The 24,333-nt window shown below is 43.7% G+C and overlaps 1 protein-coding gene across 3 annotated transcripts in view; it reads left to right on the forward strand.

Moving 5' to 3' along the window:
- Positions 1-20,958, forward strand: part of LOC134542370 (alpha-1,6-mannosyl-glycoprotein 2-beta-N-acetylglucosaminyltransferase-like) — a 58,349-nt gene extending 37,391 nt beyond the window's left edge. For 2 of the 3 annotated variants that reach the window (XM_063386548.1, XM_063386549.1), the window contains 3 exons: positions 7,433-7,540; positions 12,560-12,774; positions 15,090-20,958. In XM_063386548.1, the coding sequence (XP_063242618.1) occupies positions 7,433-7,540; positions 12,560-12,774; positions 15,090-15,306 (540 nt within the window). In that variant the 3' untranslated portion in view covers positions 15,307-20,958. The remainder of the gene's footprint in view (positions 1-7,432; positions 7,541-12,559; positions 12,775-15,089) is intronic. The other variant, XM_063386550.1, reaches the window with a different exon arrangement.
- The last annotated feature ends 3,375 nt before the right edge of the window (positions 20,959-24,333 follow it).

Consider the following 24,333-nt stretch of genomic DNA (forward strand, 5'->3'; position numbering starts at 1 on the left):
AAGGGCATACCGTCTCCTCTCGTCGACAGTTCGTCTGTTTCCGCGAACCCGCGGAAGGGAGAGTCCTCTCCGTCTGTCTCTGTGAACAGCTGTCTTGTCAGGCCCGTTCTGCGTGGGGCTGGAACTGGCGACTCCACTTCCACTCCTGGAAACCCGTGGAATCCTGCGCCCTCGTTCTCCATAGGGGTTGATGTCGCAGCATTGGCGTGATGTTGGTCCTCGGTAACTGTGGGGGTCACGGGTTCGCTTCCCTCTCCCTCAGGGCCTCCTTCCCTGCCTCCGTGCGCGATTCGTACATCATCCCGATGGTACTTCGCGGCACGACCACTCGGAAGTGTGACTACGACCGCGGTGGGACCTGGTATGCGCAACACTGCTATGGGGCCGATCCACTTGGGTGCAAGCCCCGCACAGAAGTTTTTGTTTCCAGCTGAGAGTGGATGTAGACGCGCGTACACCATCTGCCCAGGTGTCAGTGGCGGCGGTGGTCGTGTGGTGACGGGTGTGTGTTGCGCCTGGTAGGCCGCCTGCCTGCGACGAGCCTCTTCATGCGTCATAGCGATGTTCCGCCCGCGCTCCTCTGGGGATTCTTCCCTGTCCTCCGCGCATCTCTCTTGCACCCGGTACTGGCCGGGCAGGGGTAGGTTACGTCCTTGCACGAGTGTGGCTGGAGATTCGCCGGTAACTGTGTTCACACGGCGCCGCAGGCAATAAGTGATTTCCGGGATGTGCGTGTCCCACAGGGTGTGGTCTTCAGCCAGCCGGAGTCTCAGCTGCGCCTTTATCTCCTGGTTGCGCCTCTCGGTGGGGTTAGCGCGGGGGTGGTACAATGGCGTGGTATGCGTCGTGACTCGCCACGCCTTGCATAGCTCCCTCCACTTCCGTCCCGAGAACTGTGACGCGTTATCCGTCAACACAACGCGTGGGTAGCCCCAGCGCGGGAAAAATTCTGTGTCCATGGTGCGTGCAATGGTGCCAGCGCGGCAGTTTGACAGCGGAAAGGCCTCGACCCAGCGCGTGAAGCAATCCGTCACAACCAACAGGAATCTCTTCCCGCGTGCTGACCTTGGGTACGGCCCCATCAAATCCAGAGCGACCGTGTGAAATGGCTCGGATGGTCGCCGGGGTCTTTGTTGTTCTCGCCCATCGGCTCGCCGCACCTTTCGCCGTTGGCAGTGTCGGCATCCTCGCACGCCGTCCCTCACATACTTGTTAACCCCGGGCCAAAAGAAGAGGTCTCGTACTGCACGTACAGTCTGATCCGTACCCGGGTGTCCGGCTAGTCTGTTCACATGTAACATTGTGAATATTTCGCGTCGCGTCACTGCGGGTGCAAATGTCCGCCATGGTTGTTGAGTGCCTGCGGTGCGTGCCTGTAACAATCCCTCGAGCACACGGTACCCCTCGCACGCAGCCTCCCCGCACTGACGTATTAGCCCTTGCGTGTGTTCGTCTCTGCGTTGTGCCGCGCGCACGAATGCGTCTAGATCGTCTAGTTCCGCCCCTGGCGGTAGGGTGGGGGTATTGTTTACATCTGTGATCGCACACAGCGCCGCCGCCTGACTAAGTGTGTGTGGCCTAGGTGTCGGTGTGCCGCTCGTGGGTGGGAGGAGCTCGTCCCAGTCCGCGTCGTCCCGCGCCTCTACCGTGTCGTCTGGGTTACGCGAAAGCTCGTCGGCCAGCTCGTTCTGTTTGCCAGCGACGTGTTCCACAGTAAAGTCGAGTGCTTGCAGGACCATAGCCCACCGCGTCAATTTTGACCGCCGCCCCTGCATAGTGGCAAGCCATTTCAGGCACTGGCTGTCTGTCCGCAGTATGAAATGCTGGCCCTCTAGGTGTGGCCTGTACCTCCTCAGGGCCCACACCACGCCCAAACACTCCCTCTCATTCACACTGTAGCGTTGCTCTACTGCCCCGAACTTGGCGCTCGCATACTCAATTATGCGAGGCTCGCCAGCATCTCCAAGCTGTAACAATATGGCTCCTATTCCCTGTTGGCTTGCGTCCGTTTGTACAATTATCTGCTTCCCTGGATCTAGTCGGGCCAGCAAGTGACATTGCCGGAAACGCTGTTTCAATTCCTCGAAAGCTGCTTGCATTTCCGTGGTCCACCGGTAGGACTTTTTTGGTGACAGTTGTTCCGTTAGTGGTGCGGCGATGACAGAGAACTCTGGTATGAACGCACGTAGCCAATTGGCCAGTCCGATGAACCGTTGCAGCTGCTTACGAGTGTTTGGGATAGGCTTGTTTACAATGACAGACAGTTGTTGTGACGTTGGCCGATTCCCCTCCGCATTCACGACCAGGCCCAAAAAATCTAGTTCCGTTGTACCTACATGACATTTCTCGGGGTTACATGTAAGCCCGTGGGCGGCTAGTCGCTCTAGGATCAACGCGAGGTGGTGCGCGTGTTCGTTCCATGTCTGTGACCAAATGATAATGTCATCAAGATATGCGGCCGCGAACTTGCCCGCGTAGTCCCCTAATACACGCGTCATCATGTTCTGGAACGTGGCGGGTGCATCCTGCAATCCAAAGGGCATGGCGCAAAACTGAAACCGTCTGCCGTCCGGAGTCGTAAAAGCGGTTTTAGGGCGGTCCTCTGGGCGTATGGGTACTTGCCAGTAACCCGCTTTTAGATCTAACGAGGAAAAAATCTTTGCATTACCCAACCCGCGATTGTATCTGCGATGTTCAACAGTGGAGGTGGTGCGTTTACTGTTACCTTGTTAATTGGTTTAAAATTAACGCAGAAACGTAAAGTGCCATCTTTTTTTTCCGCTAGCACGACCTGGAAGTTGTATGGGCTCTCGCTGGGCTCGATAATGCCATCTCGCAACATTTCCCTCACTTGATTCAGGATGGTCTGTTTCCCCGTGTGCCCGTAGCTGCCAGGAGGGATGAACATAGGGGTGTGGGGGTGAGTAGGAATAGAGTGCTCTGCGACCGTCGTACGTCTCAGCGGATCGGCAGTCGCGAACACGTCACTGCGGGGTACAATTACACTCTGGATAGCTGCCTGGTGCTCACGGGGCACCCCATGCTTGAAAGTAGCGAGACTGACCTGGTGTTTGGTTGGTGGCGGTGAGCGTCCGAGGCCATACACTGTACGGCGGCCCTGGTTGCCGACATGTACGCACCCATCGCGTACCTCGATCATGGCACCTTGGTCGTACAGCCACGGATGTCCCAGGATAACGTCGTCTCGGAGGTCGTCGACCACCAACGCCGTGGTGCTCGAACGTTGGTCGCGCACGTCCACGTGCAGCGTTACGACGCCCCTGGTGTGGCAGGCGTTCCCAGTGGTCGCCAGCTGGAGTTGGCCCGGCAAGGCCTCGAAGGGCGTCCCTTCGGCGAACTGCGATGACACACAGTTGTGGCTGGCGGCGGTGTCAATGAGGGCACTGACTGCCCGCCCGTTGACCACGACCGGGATGCGAAGTTGCACGCACTCCTCCACGCTCACGTGCCCCAGGCTTGGTCCAGCTGTTGTTGTTGTGATAGCCGGTTGCGCGGGGGGTGGCGGGCCGTGTTAGCGCGTCGCCCCCGGCTGCCCGTTTCCCGACGGATCGTTCCGTTGGGCTGCTGGTCGATATCGGTTGCGCACTGGGCAGTCCTCATGCCAGTGGAAGGTGCCACTCGGGCACGAGTGGCATTGCGGTGGCGGCCCCACGCCAATCTCGCGTCTACGCCACGCTGGTGGCGGGCGTTCTTGCCGACTGTTGTTGGCGGATGGGAAGTACGGCACCACAGCCGTTGCGTCAGCGGCTGTCACGGTCTCTGCTCGTACTGTCGATTTGGATGACCGTACCGACTTCAGGTCATACTCAACGGCGCGCGCGTGTTGCGTGAACTCCTCGGCCGTCTGGCGGGTTGCATGTCGTAGATGCGGGCGTAGCTCCGGACGCATCAGCTCGACGATGCGCTCCAACAATCCCTCCGGGCCGCTCGCCGGGAACAGCCGTCTATGTAGCCGGAGCTTCTTGACAATGAACGCCTCCGCCGATTCATTCAGACTCTGTTCCAGACAGTACAACTCCGTCCTGACCTTCATCTCCGCTTTCACGTCCGCGAACTGCGCCTCGAATCGCCGTGTGAACTCCGACCAGGGCATGTCGAATTCACTGACGATGCTCCACCACGTCTTCGCCTCCCCTCTTAGCGCGCCTCCCACGCGCTCTGCCCACTCCACGTCCGGCACGCCGTACCGATTCAGTCTCTCATGACACACTCGCACGAACTTCCCCGGGTCGTCACACGTCCGTCCAGAAAATTCGGGCAGCTCGATGTGACCCACAGGCGTAGGTCGCGCGCACGCATTTGTTGGCTCGACATAGACTCGCGTCCCCGTGGCGAACGCCGCCCCGCGTGTTGCGAACTTCACCTCCCGACATTCGGTGCAGTCGTACCAACTGTCGCGTGAAGAAGCCTGCTCGGTCTGGTCCATACACCGCACGTGTTTGAAGGCCCGGCAGTTTCGGCACCAAGCGTCCTTGCCCGCCTCTCCAGTACAGGTTGCCACAGTACACTTCAAACGTTCTATCCCGACTGAATTCATTCGCCCCGCAAAACCGTCCAGGCGTGGTTCGCAGCGTTCCAGACACACGCATGTGTCCATCCACGAGGCCCCCGTGACGCCCCCCACGTGCCTCGGACGTGCGCACGTGACGCAATACATACTGTTTATGTTAAACACGAGCTCTGGTTTAATTAAGCCCACTCCAGCTGCCGGTCGTCTATCGTCTGCCATGCTCGCATTAGTTCAACTCACATAAGCACTGCAACAAAATTACCGCTACCGGGATGCGGAATGCCTCTGCTGCGCCTGGATTCCTGGAAGCGCGCTAGTGGTCACTGGCTCGGTCGCGACGGAGTACCGTTAGGCGCGCTGCACGGACAATGGCTGCTCGGCTCCGACGGAGTACCGTTAGGCGCGCTGCACGGACAATGGCTGCTCGGCTCCGACGGAGTACCGTTAGGCGCGCTGCACGGACAATGGTTGCTCGGCTCCGCGCACTCCGGTTAACAATCGCACAACTCCCGCGCATCCGGTCTTGGTGGTTAAGGCAGCTTTTTGTCACGCCCCACGCTCTTGGGAGCCAATTGACAAGGTCGGGGGATTCGGTAGTATTTATAACGTACTTTTAGTGGGCGCCACCATGTCTAGGGGGCACGGACCCGGCGAGAAGACTCTGTCTCAGGCGTGACGTAGCCCGTGTGGCGGCGTGACTCGTTTCCCCCTTTCGCAATTACCTTAACCACGCAGTGGGATCTCAGGGTGCCCCACACGCCGACAAACAACACTCGAAGCACGCAAACACAATGTCTCTATGAAAACGCCTTCCTCGGAGAGCCGGAACAGGGCGTCTCTCTTCAGCTGGCGACGGGAAGCGACTGCGCGAGCAATGGCCGCAGAGGTAGCTTGTGAAGAGGGGGGGGGGGGGGTGTTTGGCGCCAAGCGCCCTGAACAGTTACCCTGTCTCCCGTCGTGCCGCGGACGTGGTTAAAATGCATAAAAATTACAATAAATTTTAATATAAAAACATATGGCACTTGGGGAACAAACCAAAGATTGCACAGTATTATTATATCTTGGGGAGCGAAGCACTGATTCTACAGCGCCCTCTTGCGGCGGCGCGCTATTTAAAACACGTCAGCCGGGAGGATTAACAGGAAGGGAGGGAGGTGGTGGCACATCGGGCTCAGATGGGCGTAGCCCTGGACGACGTCAGCACACATTAAGTTGATTTCTTGCACAAAAACCAAGAAATGTATTGTCAGTTCCAAATAGTAGCTTGCTTTAAAAATTGTTGGTTTTTAACAATTCTAGCAGTAGTTGAGAATTGCTCGGGGAAGGGGGGGGGGGGGGGGGGTTTCTTCCTGGCATGCGTTGACGACAGGAACTCAGCATGTTGCTGGTTGTGTGCTGGGCGCTGCACTGGCGGATGTGATTGGCAACACAGATAACAGATGTACCTAGCATCTTGAGGATGTGCAGCTCTTTGTGTAGTCAGTCTGTGACATTGGCATCCTTGTGCAAGGCGGCCTGAGAACCACTACGTTAAACAGCGTATGAAACAAGATAGAAAAAAATACACTTTTCAAGTTGTAGGTAGATTTATAACAGTTATAGACATTTAATTTTTTTTCAAGTAGTACTTGATAATAATCTTGACATCTTTAAAGCTGATAAAAAGATCTATAAAATTAGTTGTTTGTATGTTGCAGAATGTTTTTTTTTTGACAAAAACAATTGTTTTAATGTGCGCAGAGTGTGGCGGCCATGCCAGGCGCCAGGGATTACACTGCTTGTGTTTACTTGCACTCGCTTTCCTGCACTCTTTAAACCACAGAAAACATTTTGAAAGCAGAGCCTCAAAATTGAGTAAAACATTTTGCATTATGTTTTACAACCAGGATGAACTTTAGAAATTCCTTTTATTTTGTTTGGTTGGTAGGGACAAGATTTACGTGGTGAATTGCAATGAAACTGAAATAAACTGCGAAGATTTCAGTGTACCATTTAACACCAAAATGCAAGATAATACACCATAACACTGTATTTGACATAATTTAGCTGAAATTACAATAATATGATACTTTATTATGGTAAATTCATTGAATGTAATTTATTCATCATAATTTTATCAAAATATATTAACTAAATGGATTAGAAAGAATTAATATATTGTTGTTTGATATTGTATCTCGTATTAACAACATTTCTACATTAATGACATTGATATATATTTAAAAAACAAATATTTGCCAGTATATTTTTGTTCTTCTGAGTAGACAAGCTTATTACTAATTATGTTATTGTATTAGCGCATGATGTTTCGGTCAAAATGAGACATTTCTGGTGAAATAAGTAATAAAGAAATATTTTAGTTCCATATTTGTTGCCTAATTCACTATTTTTTATGAATAAAGACAACTTATAAAAAAAAACATAAAATCGTGTCCCACCTGTCTCCGTGCACTGCATCAGGGACTGAGCCGTGCTGAAGTCAGCGCAGTGCGTCACTGCACAGCAAGGGGCTACTGGCAGAAGTGTCCGCAGTCTAGCAGTACGTGCACAACTGACAGGCTCCTACTTGACTATAAGTGAAAGAGCTGAGTTTCTGCTTATTATTACAAGCGCGCAAAAGTGCAAAAGTGAATTTTTGGTTTGAAACCGACCATTGTATCAGTTTGTTAAGAAAATCGGAATGATTTGCTTATGTTGCTAATAAATGTTTTTGCTTCTGCATTTGTGTCAGAGTGTTCAAAATATCTTTTACTGTGCACTGCTACGCGTGGTCGTTTACCCTCGGCCCATGTGTGTGCACGTAGTGTCCGTGTCTTGCACGTCTGTGAGTCTCGCACGTGCTGTTTGTCTGGCGTATGTCGAGTCTCTCTCACGCGTGCTGTGTCTGTCTCTGTCTTGCAGAAGGAGGCTCTGAAAGCCTTGAAACGCCACCAGACGTTCTCCCCGGGATCGCTAGCTCCATCCTGGGGCTTCCAGATATTGCCCGCCCTGTACCAACACTACCAGAAGGTAGCCTGTGTCGCATGCTGCACGTAGCGCGCCGCCTCCTTGCTTGTAGCGCCACTAACAGTCCATAGCATAGCTCGGTGCTCGCTGGCACCTTAGGTCATACGTGCGTCAACTAGAGCCTGCATCCCGCTTCAAGTTTTGGAACATGATAACATGTAATTTGATTAATTAGTACCTTAAATAAACTAGTTTTACCACAGAATTCTAAGAAGTATCTTCATAGGCATAGTTGAACTAGATACATAAATGTGGCCTCCCGCGTTGCATTTGCTCCAGTATCGCACTTGGCAAGCACATTGTTGCGCTGTTGCGTGCCTGCTCGCTGGCGTGGCCGTAGCTTGTCTGCATCTCCTGGCGACCAGGCAAGCATCTTTGTTCGCGCGAATCGCACCCGTTACGGAACCCTCAGCTGGCAATAATTCCACAGACAACCGTTTTCTTCAGTTCCTTCTGTTCCTGACTGGGCCCTCTTCAGTGAGTTTAAATGCATTTAGGTTTCAAACATATACTAACATGGATGTTATGTCCATTTTATTGTTAAGTAAAAATGTTTTCATCTTAGTTTCAAACACTCAGTTGTTTATTGTACTGTGCAGTGATATCCAGCACCACTCCATCATGAACATCCTTGTCTGTGGCTGACACACTAATTGTACATATGTAGTAAATTAAATAGTAAACTAATTAAATTAATTACTGTAAAACTTATTTTCTGCATTCAAGATGTTACACTTTCCTGCGTACTTCACCAAATCTTGTCCATGTGATACTAATCATTAGGGTTTCTTTGTGGCAAACACCCTACTTCATGGCTTTAAAATGAAACAAACTGCTGAATCCAAGCAAGGCTCTAATTCTCTCCTAGAATATGATTGCATTCACATTTTTTTTCTTGTGGGTGTGAGTAAGTGAGATAGTTTCCTGGGGTGTGATTGGCCACTCGGCTAGCCAGGCCTCTGTACCTCGGATAGGAGCGCTGCGTGCATGCTAGACACACGTCCGCTGCACTGGTGGAACCCCACCCCTAGCCCCGCATGCTCATTGGCTGGAGTAGTTGCTCGTGAGTCGTCCCGCCTCGCTCTGCTTGAACTTGTCGCTGATGCTAGTGCATGCGTGTGCACCGGAGCCAGAGTAGCCGCGCACGTGCGCGCCAGTGTAGTCGCTACAGTCTGCTGGTTGGCGGCAGTGGGCAGTCCCCTGTTGGTCTGCATGCAGGCACCTGCAAGTACCAACCTGCATCCAGCAAAGCAGCGCTGCCTGTTCCTTGCCTGTGTCACTCGGTGTGGCTCCAAGCTGCAGAAGAGCTGGACATAACTAGTATGCATAACGTTCGACACTGCTTGTGGATGTTTTCGGAATTCTCTGTGGGGAAACACACCTCAACGGACCAAGTGTGACACCTGGGCGCAGGCAGAATAGTCCAGCGCAAAGCTGAACAAAAGCGACTGGGCAATAAATAGAACAGCAGTTTTCATTCTGCAAGTGACTTTTGTCCCCACAACCACACTGACCTTGCATCTTTCTTCAGCAGCATCATAACATTTCAGTTTCAACACAATCAAGGGGCGCCTAAGCAACATAAGGATGTGAGTCCAAAACAAAACAATTTCTTTTTAAATCTCAAAAGGCAAAGTATTAGGGCAACGTGATAGTAGCATAAAAGGTAAAAATCACAAAGTAACTTCCTGTGAATTTAATAGTAATTTAAAATGTAAATAAATCCATATAACACAACCAATATTACAAAATATACAAATGGCAACAGTGTTTCATTTTATTTAAAAAAGGTTACTTAAAAAAATATCTTTCCTTAAAGATACTTACAATATTACACGTTCATATGTGATAATATATAACACAGTGTACAAATATTTAAAAACTTACATGCTATGAAAACATACAGTTTATTTACATAAATAAAAAATTACTAAAAAAAACTTTAGTAGTTTCTGACTGTGAAAGCATATCGACCTAAGTTCTAAGTACTTTTTTTTCCATTTTAACAAATTCACTTCAAAGTTTTGAAAGTATTTTAAAATTGCATTCAGTTTAATGGTCTGTCGCGACATATCACATTTTCTCGCCTGCAGGACTTGTTTCAAACAGCAAAGTTTAGGGTACTTGCCAAAATCAACAAGGGGGAACGCCCTTGAATTTCTCACTAAATTGAATTAACAGTCGTCACAATCTTCCGACGTGGTCCAGCTTGCCAAACGGGGAATGGAGCGAGACTTACTTGCAAGTTTGTGCAGTCGACTCTGGTGCTCCATTTATGTGATCAATCTTTACTCATGCCCAAAATTACAGGTGATGGAAAGGTCGTAAGCACTCCCAAAACCACGTAACTTTCGCTGATCCACTTGCCAACAGCCACAAAGCATGGCAGTTGCACTCTTCTGGCGGCCAAAATTTGCATCAGTCACGGTCTAAAAAATTTTGTTGCACATTCGCGGATACACTTTGACACCACTATATAATATATAATAATAAACATTATTACACGTGTTTCTCACTCAGGCGTAAAACACATTTCTCCACTCACGAACATCTTAGAAAAACACTTTGAGGTATTGTTCCGGTACTCGTTAGACTGCTCGCATGCAGGGCTGTGACCTCATGTGACCCCGGCCAGCGGCACACTGCTGCTCGCTGGTCGCAACTATGCACACTTTTCAGAGGTTTATGTTCACTCACATACATACATACATTAATACATAAATATAAACACTTTAAAGTGTCTATGCTTACAATAATAAAAATATAAAAACATGACCTTTTAAAACTTACATAAAAATTTAACTAATGATTATAACTTAAATAAATCATCTTTGACCTCAGAGCTTCTAGTCCAATCCAGTGTCTTGTCAAAATCATTGCCAACCTTAAAAATTCTGAACCAAATTTACCATGCGTATAAAAGTAAATTTAAACCAATTAAAAAGTATATTAAATTCAAAACTTAATTGATAAAAACTAGTTTTCCTAAAATAACCATAAAAATACTTACAATAATTAATAAATAGATGGGAGTGGCAGAGCCATGCCATAGTATTCAGAGACAAATAATGTTTAGACTATATTCAACTTATATATCTACAGTAAAAATTTTTGCTATTTGTTTGCTCCTACCAAATAATTTATGAGGGATTTGCTAAATATTTTAGAAATTAAAGCGTAAAAACAAAAAGATTTTAAATTTCTTTTATCATCTAACAAAAACACAATGCCAGTAGCTAATATGGAAATATCCTATTGACGTCAATGTGCGTGTGCGCATGTGTGCATGTTCTAGTCCGTCACCGCAAGAGGCGTAAGTTAAAGTTGGTGCCACATCCCCTACAATATTTTACTATTTGGTTAATTTTCTTGCATGTTTCCTGTTAGCGCCAAGTGTATGTGTTTCCAGGTATTACTTGCTAGGACGGAGCGGCGCCATGCGCAAGCCTTGTCATTGCACCCTCACTCGAGCGTTTTAAACTTGAACTCAAGTATTACAAACACATAAATATATAAATAATATTAACACATGGTAAATACTTGTTACTTAATGTAAATAGTTTGAAATTACTACTATCCTCATGTAATTTTTCATGACCTAACAGTAATTCGGAAGCTTCTTCGGCCATGATATCTTGACCGCCGCCTGGAGAAGGAACCACCTCGAGGGCTTCGCTGTTGTGTGACTGATCCGTTAGCATCCGCTGCTTATAATTATTTTCTTAAAGCTTTTCTTTATCTTCAAGGCCTACTCCAGGGGTAGACTGCTTTACCTAATGATTCAAGTCTAAAAACGGACAATTGAAACGATGGGACAAAACTTAACTTGCCAGAAGCTGTGAGCACTTTGCTCAACCGCTGGTCTACCCGTCCAGCGACTGGGGCATGTCGGATGCCTAGTGTGATACCAGTATGGTAACAGCGGGCCATTGCTGTGTGCAAGTACCAGCCTCGCGGTCCCTGTCACAGCCTGTGGTAGTCTTGGCCGGGTCCACGTGGTGATGCCTAAGGCCACAACTGGTAATCCGTGTCACTAAATACGCATATTTCCCCAAACATCACTCACTACTAATATATAATTTAAAAATGTGTATATTTGGAAGTTTTTAAGTGAAAGGTCTTTGCTGAGGGGACTACAATTTTGAGCATTACGAAAATTACGATTGCATGAGGGGAATGACTAGGTACATGGTGGGGGAACTAATAGAAGAGGAGACGACAGGAGAGAGTTAGAAATGACGCAGCATACTTGCACACTTGCATATATATATTTTTTTATCTGCGGTCTCAGTCGAAGAGAATTTACGTAATAATATAATTAACACTTCAGTCGCATGTTGACTCCACGCACACTCAATCTCATCTTTTATACTAAATGTATTTGAATAAAATACACGTAGACTAGATATCTTAACAAACTTCCACCCCTAACAGTGAAAAGAGGGTAATTCTGTTTTAAATAAAATCATGGGAGGTAAGACATTAGGCATGAATTATTAACACACAAACAGTAGTTATTGTTTATCAATGTCCGCCAATCATAACCCATGAAGTCTTACAATTATGCTGTTGTAGAGAAGGAGAGTGCGTCAGCGGCGACGCCATTCCAAAGCATGCACCAGTGGTCGAATGGGGAGAAGGAAAAGGGGGGGGGGGGGAGTAGGTACATAGCGTAGCATGCTACATGCTAGTTGTAATGGCCGGAAGGAGTGACAGCAGGGGAGAGGTAGAAATGTCGCAGCAGTGGTGCTACGGAATTCTTGTAACGCTGCTTGTGTTTGTCTAAACCTCTCTCTCCCTGTTTTTTTTTGCATTTGAGATCACACCTGCATCCTCATATTCTCAATTATTTTCTTTTGTTCATTAGAGCACGGCACAAAAGCAGACTCTACGTCTCACGGGGCCGCCGCCGGAAGTTGATGTGTAGCTCACTGTTAGTTTGGCGTCGTGTCTGTGTGCCCACACGCGGGGAAGGAGGGTTGCGTGGCGGCTGAAAGGGAGAGTGCGTGGCGTGTGTCGCAGGCCGAGGTGACTCCGTGGATCAGCAGCAAGCACAACATGGGCATGGCGTTCAACCGCAGCACGTGGCAGGAGATGTGGCGTTGCGCGGAGCTGTTCTGCGCATACGATGACTACAACTGGGACTGGAGCTTGCAGCACATCTCCCAGAACTGTCTGCCACACAAGCTGCACGCCATGGTGATGAAAGGCCCCCGTGTCTTCCACATCGGCGAGTGGTGCGTGCTGCTTCATTACACGCTGTTTGACGCCCTGAACAATCAGTCACGATCAGAAACCTGAACCGACTTGAGTACGCACTAGTTTGTCGAGCCAGCCTTCTAGCCACTTACAGCGCAACTCTCGGTGGAGTGTGGGGTCTGCAGTGGAGCAGCAATGGATGTGGGGAAGGAAAACACGAACGCCTGAGAAAACTCCCAGCCACCAGCATGTGCTGGCTTCTTACTGTGAGAGAATGCAAGAGTGACCATGTTCAGGATCGAACCTGGATGGGGAATGTACAATGTGTAGTACTACTAAAATGCCTGCAAGAACAAGTCTAGCATTGTAGAAACAATAATTATGTAGAGAACAGTAACCAATACTAGAATACACAGAATCATACTGAAGATAATAAATATTACTTTAAAATTTATTTATAGCACAATTATAAGAAATTGAAATTTCGTTTGTTTTATATTTTTGAATGTGTGATTGTGACAAACTTTTCATTTGTACACAGTTGGATTGAGGTGAAACCTTGCTCTCTCTTGTGTGGTCTAATGTTGTCTAAACCACATTCATATGACTTTAAGACCAGTATTCATGATCGTTTTGGTTTCAGATCTACAAACACACTGGTGCGTAAGAGATGGTTGCTTCAAAAATAGCTCACTGACAAAAGTTATATTCATTTTAATTTAGTAGACACCCTCTCTGACTTACGGCAACTAGGAACATACAAAACCATTGAATACAAGCCAAAAGAAAGTGTTTATTTAATGTAGTGGTAGTCAGATACTTGGAAGATACAAAAAACTTGTAGAAAATAAAAATATATATAAATAATATAAATATGCTCATCACTAACTCACTGGCTGACTCGGTAAAGCTGTATGAATTCTGTTTTCATGCGCTTACAGTGTAACATCATGCTAACCTGTTCCTCCTAGCATTGTTGCCGAGTTGGTGGTACAAAGAAAATTTGCATGGTGCATAACGTCATATTTTGACGTGGCCAATATTTTCAGCTTTTTTCAATGATAAAGTAGTGAGCTGTGGCCTAGTTTTCCACATTTTGGCCGCATACATCAGTTCAATATAATTCAAGTAGTTGGCCTCCACTTACAAATATGTATCTACCAACCACTGCAGTGGCAGATTACCAGCGCTAATAATAGGATTAAATTGATCACGAACAGATGTTAAGGCACATTTGAACTGTAGCATGCTAATGTTGTTGCAAACTGTTGAGCACCTTCATACGAATCGCACTGCTAACATGGCTGCCATCCTGGTGTATGTTGAATGGAATCCACAGCAAGGAATATTATAGAATGACCACAGTCCATTAACTGGCCATGTAGATTTTCAAGAGGTTCTTCATTAAAAACATTTTTTTTTATAATTTCATACTTTTATATATATATATATATATATATATCAGAAATAATTATTTTAATTTGCACAATATTAAAAGAAATGGAATTATTTTTTTAAATTGTGTATATTAAATTAAAGTGTTTGTTATATCTATCATTTTTCAGTGGGCGCCTTAGGCACCTTACACTAACTAGTATAAAATATTTCTTGTGACTGCTTTGCGATTATGCCCTTGAAGACAACAGCAATTTCAATTTGTAGCTACACAACACTTTTCATTGTCTAACAACTGTCACACTTTCTTTTTAATGTTTGGTATGTCTTGCCATTCATGGAAAATTTGCCAATTATATGTGTACAAAAACTCCAATCCGTATATTTATTTAGTATGATTGCATATAAACTGTATAATATATGAATAACAGTGTTTATCTATGCAGAAAATTGTTTGTTGGATGTGTTGTTATTTACACTTTTTGATGGCCGAAAATGGAGGGGGGGGGGGGGGGGGGGCAATAGATCATAGACTATAGGTGTTAAACATTGCATGGACATAGTTCATTTCCGCTGGAATAGATGGCTCACTTAACGTAGCAGAGTACAATCATTCTGTGTGTATTTTGCTATGCCTCTGGTAGGAAAAAAAGTATTCTTTTTAATCCACCCACTGGATATAAAAAGTATGCTCTTGCTGGTACATAAGATATTTTTTTTTTTGCTTAATGCATGCTTCATTAATGCTTTGGAAAAATCTAGTACACTTATTTGTGTAAGCTACTTGTCCCAGATACAAGACGGTTATAGTTGAGCGGGTGTTCAGAGAGGTTGTGGCGGCTCCTAACCCATAGAGTCCTCGCAACCATGTTGCAGCACAGAGCAGCTCCCGCTAATAGAGGCTGAGTGGAGAATGTGCAGTGCTGGAAGTGCTCTGGGACGGGACTGGCTGTTGCAGTGGGGTGCACCACAAGAAGGCCAACTGCGAGTCGACGGCGGTGATCTCGAAGGTGCAGCAGGTGCTGAAACACGCAGCCAAGCATCTGTTCCCGAGCTACCTCACCGTCACCGTCACCAACACCAGCAAGAAGCAGAAGCTGCGCAAGGGCAACGGCGGCTGGGGCGATCTGCGCGACCACCAGCTGTGCGTCAACATGACTCGAGCTGGCAGGTAGCGACGCGCCCCGCGCCCCTGTATACTCTCCTCTCGTCCCAGCACACGCCCGTGCGTGCCTTCTGCCCCGTGAGGCAGCTGCCGTGTTCCTGAGCTCGCCAGCGCCGGGGTCTCCGAGCCACTGCGGCGAGCTGCCCGGACGTGTGTGCGCGACCGAGGACAGGGGCCACGTCTCCTTGCGTGCAAGGCATGGGACTAGCGTTCTGTTCTCGGGCAATATGCAACTGAAGGACTGGAAACAACACTCCTTAGACTTTACACTTGGAAAGTACATGCAGGCTTTGTTGGTATCTGGTCGGTATAGCATTTTGCACTAAGCTGAAAACCTAAAATAACAGTGTTGTGAACATGCATAATATCTTAATTATGTTCCATTCCTTGATGAATTGAAGTATATCTTCTTTTTGCTAGAAAACTTTTTAAAAATAATTTCAGCATGTCATAGTGAAACGCATGTTCGTCACAAGTAATCCAATGCCAGCACCGTGCAGACAGCTCCCTGAAGAACATGTCGATCTCGTCACAGTTAGGCTCGTAGCAAGTGGCCGGTGTGCGACAGTGGCCGAGAGCACTGTTGGGCGACGAGGTTGGCCACAGTGTCGGGTTGGACAAGGGACACCCTGTTCAACGGACAGCCCCGAAGTCCGAGGAATGACGGCACTTCTCACACGGAACTGTCAGGTAGGAAGAAAACTTGTCTTTGAATGATGCTTTGATTGGCTGTCAGGGAGGTTACACTTACAGATCATCCTCACAATTTTTTTTTTTCTTTTAGTTTTACAAGAAACCTGCAGAACGCCTGTGTAATTGTGTTGCTGCAGAGCTTTTGGTCTTTCAGTTTCAACAACCAAAACGAACTAATAAGTGTTAAAAGCTATTGATTGTTATCAGAAGGATTTGTATGCTTTTCAGTTATAAGCACAATCGACGAGTAGCGACTTTTCATTCTTTTGGAATCTTATTTGCTCAAGTACTGAACACTTACTCAGAGTTCCCCGGCCTGTTAATAGCGCAGTAGTCGTGCCAGACTAAATGAACCAGGTCTATGTACAAGGTCTCTCTGAACTGATCCAGGGTTCTGTCAGCCATAGAGTTTGAGTTCGCCATGTGGCGCTACCATCAACTCTTTTCTTATTTAAACTGTTCAATATTGACTAGCAGTTGTAACACTACTAAAGCATCATGTGTGTTAGACTATTGAATTACAACATTTATTGATATCTTTTGTCGAGTGTTTCAGTCATGGGGCACAGTTCTCGAATAAGCGATGTGCCAAGCAAGGTGGTTAGCTTGTCATCGGGAGCGGGCGCCCTCGTGATGAGTGTTCTCGGCATGACGCGAAGTGCCTAGCTTCAGGGCAGTTTGCTGGCGGGTACATCAGTTAGTATTTTAACATGAATGAGCCTGCGTGAATAAGAATAGTTTTTACTAAATATTGGTACGAATTAAACTGTACCTTTATATGTAAGGCCAAAGAAAAAGTAAAAATTTTGTTACAAATTCAAATTCTAATCAGTATACAGTTGCTCTCTTTCCCGTAAGCAACACTTGGAGCTGCGCTACTGCGAGACCGCGGAACACGAGTACAGCAGTTACTGCGCGATGATGCAGTTATTCCGTCATCATGTGTCGCCTCTGTTCTGTTCGCCAGTTCAAGTACTTTATGTATGTCTGTCGAGTGTAACAAAGCACCTTGCTGAATGTAAATGAAGTGTGAAGATAAACCAGCACAGTACTGCAGTGTAAATAACACGGCTACTGGGTACTAGATTGCCCACATTTCCGACAGCTGATTTTCTTATAAATGACATTTTAATTTTATATTCACAGTATTAATCATGAAATGGTGAAATAAATTTTTGCATATGACGGAACTAATGTGTACACCCATGCCATGCCTCTCGACTCACACACATTTCTAAACTCGGAAGCCAGTTTCTTCCTGAATTTGAAGAGTAAAGTTAGGTTTGACTTTTTGTTTGTACTTGTGTATTATTTGTAAAAATATTTTTTTTTTTTTGTTAAAATTTTATTACTTTATTTTATTGTTATGTACATGTTTTTAGTGTTTTTACCATGAACATTGACTTTGTGCAGATAATGTTAATGTTGAAGTAATTTTTTTAGTAATTTTGTTATGTTGTCTATAGTCAAGTGTTCTTGACAACACTGATAAAGATTCCAGGTAGAAAATATCTCTCATCTGGTGTAATTTTTAATGTCATTTGGTAATTTTTGAGAACATAGTAAAAGCCTGAATCAGTATTGTAGTTGAAAACACTTTAAAAATCTCAGCTCAATGAAAAGGTTGTGAAGCAGCCAGTGTGTGTCTGAAACAGCAGACAACCCCGGTGTGAACGTTGGTAGTTTCTAGGCCGCTTCATTCAAGATTGTTGGTAGTTAAAAGGTATTTTGAGATTTAGTTTTAAATCCATCTTAAGTAAATGTATTCCAGTTTCTTTTGTTGTGTTTATTTAACAGTGGAGATAGTATAAACACGAAATACGGCCTGTCCGGTGATTCGTTTCATTCAGAATACTGCAAAGAGAAGGAAGCTCATGGTTGCCAGCGTGTGTCATTGAGACGTGACAGTGATGCCACCAACTGGGTGTCACCTCTCCTTCGGCACCTGCGCAGTGACAGCGGTGGTGTGTCTGTCCGATAGCCTTGAGCAAGAACTCAGTCCCTTTTACCCAAACACTGATGCAGTGGATGCGATAAAATAATACTGTTTTCTGTTTACTACACCTGTGTGTAAACAAAACCATTTCAAAAATACTAACCATTAATGTTAGATGTGATGGAGTATGAAAGAGATTTTAAATTTTGAGAATGAAAAATTAAAGAAATAATGAAATAATTTTGAGTCTTCTTTGACTAATTTGGGTATTCTTGGACCTACACGTACAGATAAACCTTAGCATATCTACCTACCTGTTTCTTCTGCAGTTCTGCTCTTTTTTGATGTATTAGCTTTAAGAGTCAGATTATATTGTCAATCTGGTCTCAATTTCTGAGGATTTTCCTAATCTTATCTTGATTTTGTTTTGATCTACTGAAGGTGATTCTTTCACACCTTTAAAGCACTAGACAAATTTGTCATAAAATTAATCAATACATATTCAATGATTTCATTAATCTTGTTTTTAATTCAAACATTCATCTGATATAATAAAGTAGATAATATTTTGATTCTATTTTGTGCACTTAAGTAGTAAACGTGTCTCTAAGTCAGCGGTTCCCAATTTTGTCGGCCAGGGAACCCTATGATCTAATTTTCGTTTGGCGGAACCCCAACCCAAAGAAAGTTATTTGACAATATTTGTGCCTGCTTTAAATGACATTCGTCCTGACTCACGGAACACCTTTCGGAAACCGCTGCTCTAGTTATGCATGAAAGAATATCAAATTTTACATTACACTCCCTAAAATTTTGGTCTCTTCTTAACTTATTGTTGTTTGAATAATTAGTCAATTCTGTTAAAACATATTTTTATTAAATTGGATTGTAAACATAAATTTTAAGCTGTTAACATATTAAAATTATTTTGCTCTGGTACCACTCCGTAAGAAAACATTTCATTCTCAAATTTTTATTTATGTTCGTAGCAGTTGGTACACATGGGCAGAAAATTAATTCATTGGTTATATGTCCATACATTTCTCAGTAATTTATTTATTATAGAATATTTACTATAGCAGATAGTGTATGAGTCTGAAGTGCACCTTTCATTTGACGAGAGAGAGTTGATCTGGACTCTCCTCGTTCTTCAATCTGGACTCTGACTTAGCGAATGGGCTTTGTCTTGGTCGAGCTATTATTGTTCGAGCTCACTAGCTACTGATACGTCCGAGGCACTGCTCTTGTTTGAGCGTGGCTGTGAGTGCTGCTCACGCTTCCCCAGAAGGACGTGCATCCCGCTCGCGAGGTGCGTCTCGATGTAACCCCAGGACATTGGAAGTGCGAGCCTCGGGATTGTCCAAGTCTTGTGTTGTCGAACGTGCTAACGGATGGCGGACTTGGAGGAAGGAAGCTCGTTCGCGAAGGATAATTTGGCCGTGTTCATTCCCTACACTACTATCAGACACATTCGTTCGAGCAGTGGCAGGATTGAACTTCATTGACTTTTGTGTTTAATATGATCTGTCTGTTCGGAATATAAGAGTCCAGACCTCCGGCTAGCTCAAATTGGTCCGACTGTGACATGCGTTACCTCTTTAAGAATTCCCTGGGTATCATAAAAAAATGTTAGTCTCGATGATTGATCCTGAAATAAAGTCTCTCGGTCATAAAATGATTTTATAGCTTGTAATTATTATTGACGAAAATTCACAAGTTACAATGGCCTCCATATTCCGACCAAAACACTGTTCTCAACTTCTCATTAAACCATCACAGACTTCATTAATTCCCAATGATTCACCTTTCAACTTCCACCAAAACATCCAAGAACAATAGCAATCTTGAATTTACTGTGGGGTACATTTATGTTTCTTTGCCATTTAATATTTGGTTTTCAAAGATCTAAATGTTGAGTGAATCAGTAATGGCTGTGAGCCAGGTTTGTTAATGTTGTATATAACAGTGTGCGTAAGATGTGACTATGTGTGATATTGAAAAATGCTCATAACATGTTAAAAATAACTTTATGTGCTCCATTGAGTGTAATAATTTTTTTCCCATGTTATTAACTGGAAAATACTTTATTTGTATTTTTTTTTTTAATGTATACAGTCTTTTATTTATCTCTGTGTGATGTGTTTGCGGCATGCCCAAGCAGTGTTTTTCAAAGACATAGTCTTACTTTTAAAACAACCCTCAGTGGATTCACTTCCACATGAAAACTCAAAACTGATGTTAACCCCAGTTGTGTGTTTTTTGGCATCATGGCACACATAAGTAATATTGGTTACATTGTGATTACGAGAACAAAATTTTAATCATGTGGTTTACAATATTTATTTAAAGTTATTAGTTAGCTCGCAAGTGATAGTAGGTGTTCGAAGGCACATTCCAGCCACCACAAGTGTGTTGTACCATGACTGCTCGGAAATGAGTGCGATAACCGATGAAACAGCAGTTCTCATATCAATGAAAAATTTAATATTTGTTGGAAGTTAAACTGAATATCAGTGTTTGGGTTTTCAGAGTTGGGTTCACTATGCAATAAAAGCAGTAACTTTCTTTTGGGTGCTTACAGTTTATTAACTGTTATTGAAAATGAAGATTGTCAACATGTAATACAGCACTAATAGTATTATCTTGAATGGTTTGCTAGTTACTTGTAAATACACATGCTGCATATATTGTTAATATATATGTGTGTGTTGTAACAATTTTTGTGGTTAATTGTATTGCTTTGTTGCACGTATCATGTATTTATCCTCAATGTGTGTCGCAAGAACTTTTAAAATTGAGGAAATAGCTATGAAAATGTGCATAACGTTTCCATTAACAGAAGAGAGAGTGCATGGAATGGCAGCAAGTTAGTGGTTTCAACTTAACGGCATGTGATAAAGTATTGGGCAAGCTGTGTGAAGATTCAAGATTATTGGAATAACTACAGATAATCTTTTTGAAGATGTTACCCTAGTCATAAAATGTTTTTTTTTTGTGATGACAATATTTTCAATAAAAACAATTTTTAACAAACTTTGGGATTTTTCTCAATGGTTGTGAACTACAGTAAAACTTTTTTTTTACTGCTGTTTTGCTTGTTTTCTGGAACAAACTTTGTGTTACACTAACTGTTACTTTCACATAGGTGTAGACTAACAACTTTTTGGTTAACGGTTTATAGCAACAAGCAGTAATGTATATTGGACTCTTAGTTTTTAAACGTACCACACTGTAATTCTACAGTTTCAAATATAACTGTATGAAAAGTAGGATAAACAAAACATTTGATTTAAGTGAAGTGATTTTCAACCTTCATCTAAAGTGTTTGGAGATAAAATGAACAAAATTGATTTTAACTTACCATTAAAAAATTACAGTTAAGTAGTTAACCATCCACTGGGAAATGGCTTTACAGATAATTTTTTTATCAGGTGTTGTACAGCCAGGCTCTGGTTCACACCCTGTACTGTCTAGTTTCGTGAAGAAATATGTGACATATGAACCATTTCTTACGTTCAGGTAGTCACTTCATCAGCAACCATTAATTACTGCTTTTGAAGCTGGAAAGAAAAATTACTCCATCAGTATTTATACTGCCATTAGAGCAATCCTCAACTGCACAGTATGATGTTGAAACACTACAAAGTAGGAGGATAAGTAAGTGGCTTGGCTGTCCGTCATGTGAGGTCATGAGGGAGTATCCAGGGTGTACATGCATTGCATAATGCTAATAAACATGTTATAACTGCCTTTGACATTCCGTCCTCACAACAACTGGAGTTGACCACTCCTACTTGCTAGACAATGTGTAAATCATGCCATCGAAAGCAACTCGGTACTTAGAACAACAATTTATACCTTCTTTTAAATTCATTGTCAAATATTTTTTGTAAGTTAATCTTTGATTTTTTTTTTTAAGTTTTAAAATAAAGAATTTTAAATATTATTTCTGTAAGCAATAATAATATTTTAATTCTATTCATTAAAACTTTGAAATAGTATTATGTACCATTTGACTTCGTAACTCCTTTACCCTGTTCATACTGTTTGCAGTATGTCGCAGTTTCGGAATGTGCCCAATGTCAACATTTTCGCTGCCAACGGCCAGTCTTGTGCAGTGTTGTTTATTTGCATTTTTATAAAGACCGTAAACAAGTAAGGTGGGCGGTATCTGTAATTTTTTAGCTAGAATTTCAGGAAAAATTATAAAATTCATCAGAAACATCACTTATAAAATAATGGTTGACTCGATTGGTTTCAATGCTTGGTTCGATCCTTAATATAAAAAAAAGGTATTTACTAGAAAAAAAAGGGATAGGAACAGGAAATATAACAAAATTACAAATAAAAATTTTTATTTATAATTTCTGCTTTACTACAAGCGCAAAAACAAACATCACTAGCATTTCTCGATTGGTTTAGTCGTTACGGAGGGCAAAGCGAGTCCTTTACGTGTCTTGTCTTGTAATTTCAGGGTATCTCCCATGACAGTCGATTACCACATTTTTCACACAGCACAGAGTTCTCATTTTCGTTAAAAGGACAGTGATATATTTCATGATGCCTTGAATGCTTTATGCATACTAATATCTTTCAGCAGAATATACATTTTGGCCCCATTGAATGCGCTACTAGTCCATCACAATTCCTGATGTGTCTTTTAATTTTCCGTAGTGTATAAACTGACTACAACAGCTGTTGCTCTGATATTTAATGTTTTCAGAGTTATTATAACAATCATGTTTGTAATGTTGTCACAGTACGTACAGTCGGGTGATAGAACACCACCAGTTGATGCTTCATGGATATTGAAGACACTGCGCATGTTAAAGTCTCCTCTAGTTCTATAGGTGATGTCATCAGGATCTGCTTATCCATCATCGGTGCTGCAGTCAGGGTCCCCGACATTGGAGTTGACATTGCTATTGTAGGAGAGGTCAGACTGGGCTGAAGAACCTCCAACTGATGATGGTACAGATGTCGTCGAGTTCTGCGCTAAAAATGGTAAAGATGCCAATGAGGTCTTGGCCGGTTCTGTTTTCAAGTTGGAGTAAGGTTTATCACTGTCAAGTAACTGTCAGGAGAGTTTGGAAATAAAGTTATGATTCGCATGCAAATGAAAGTTCCAGCGTAAAAATCATCTTTGTAAAATTTGTTGCCTATTCCTTAACCTTTAAGGCGGTATAATTATAAAGAGTGTAGCGCAATTAGTTGAATCGCTAAAGCAGCCTAAGCGCCAAAGTGTGTATCGTCCTGTGGCGGTGCTCACGTCTTTGCAAGCCGGAGTGACGGTTGTTACTTGCGACCTTGCTGGTCAAGTTCACAAGTTAGTAAATTAATTTGGTTTAGGAAATGCTGCAAATATGTTAAGTTTATTCAATTTAGGAAATTTCAGTTAAATTAACGCATGTAAGATAATATTTTAAAAAAACTTTTCTCTTTGAAGGATTTTTAATGTGGTTTTATAATTTTATATATATATATATATAAACTCAAGCTTTATATAAAGCACAATTAAAGTGTTCATTTTTAATTTTGCTGGTATCTGTTTGTTTGGGATGGGAAAATGGTATAGCTAATAAGGTTTAAAGTCATATACTATGAGGTTCGCACATGATGTCACAATTAGGATAAAGCATGACATCATATGAGATATGTTTTCAGAATGTAAATTATCAAGAAAAATAGTTATATTTAAGATAAAAAACTATGTTTTAAAGAAACTACTTAAATTAATACAAAAGGTATAATCTGAAAGTTACTGACTCATACAATCAGTGGCGATTATTGCATTAGAGCACACTCGCACGTGAACCCCCTCGCCTCATTTAAATAGGCGCCTACTGTAATACTTAAGTATCATACACATCGAATAATAAATAAATGCAACCCATTTGGTCTTATAACCATTAGCAATATTTTCCAAAACCGCCGCTATAGAGTAAGCGCAGCTATGCTGGGATCGCACGAGCGATGGAGGCTAGGCGGGCGACGGCGCGCCGCTCGGCTCGGAGCGACGTGGTGGGGGTAGCTCCCCATAAGCCAGCCTAGGAGCACAGTCCAGTCGTGCGCAACACTATCCTGTGCGCGGCGCGACATTTCTTGTCCTGTTTCTCCCATTTTGGCTCACTCTTCGAGAATGATGACGGCGCTGTTTGTCACGTGTTATTGTACTTCTTTAGTGCGTTTAGTGCGACGTTTAAAAAGTTTGTTTTAACTACTAAGTTAAGTTACTCGTTATGGCCTTGAGTAAGAGAAACTGATAACTCAGAGTTATGATGGGGCTAGTGTAATGAAGTAGGCATTACATTGGTGTTCAGGCCATTATTCAACAAAATTATATATATGCACATTACGTGCATTGTTATGGGCATCAGTTGAATTTAATTGTGGCACAATCTACAAGCC

This window comes from Bacillus rossius, assembly GCF_032445375.1.
Source record: "Bacillus rossius redtenbacheri isolate Brsri chromosome 4 unlocalized genomic scaffold, Brsri_v3 Brsri_v3_scf4_2, whole genome shotgun sequence".
Classification (NCBI taxonomy): Eukaryota; Metazoa; Arthropoda; class Insecta; order Phasmatodea; family Bacillidae; genus Bacillus; species Bacillus rossius.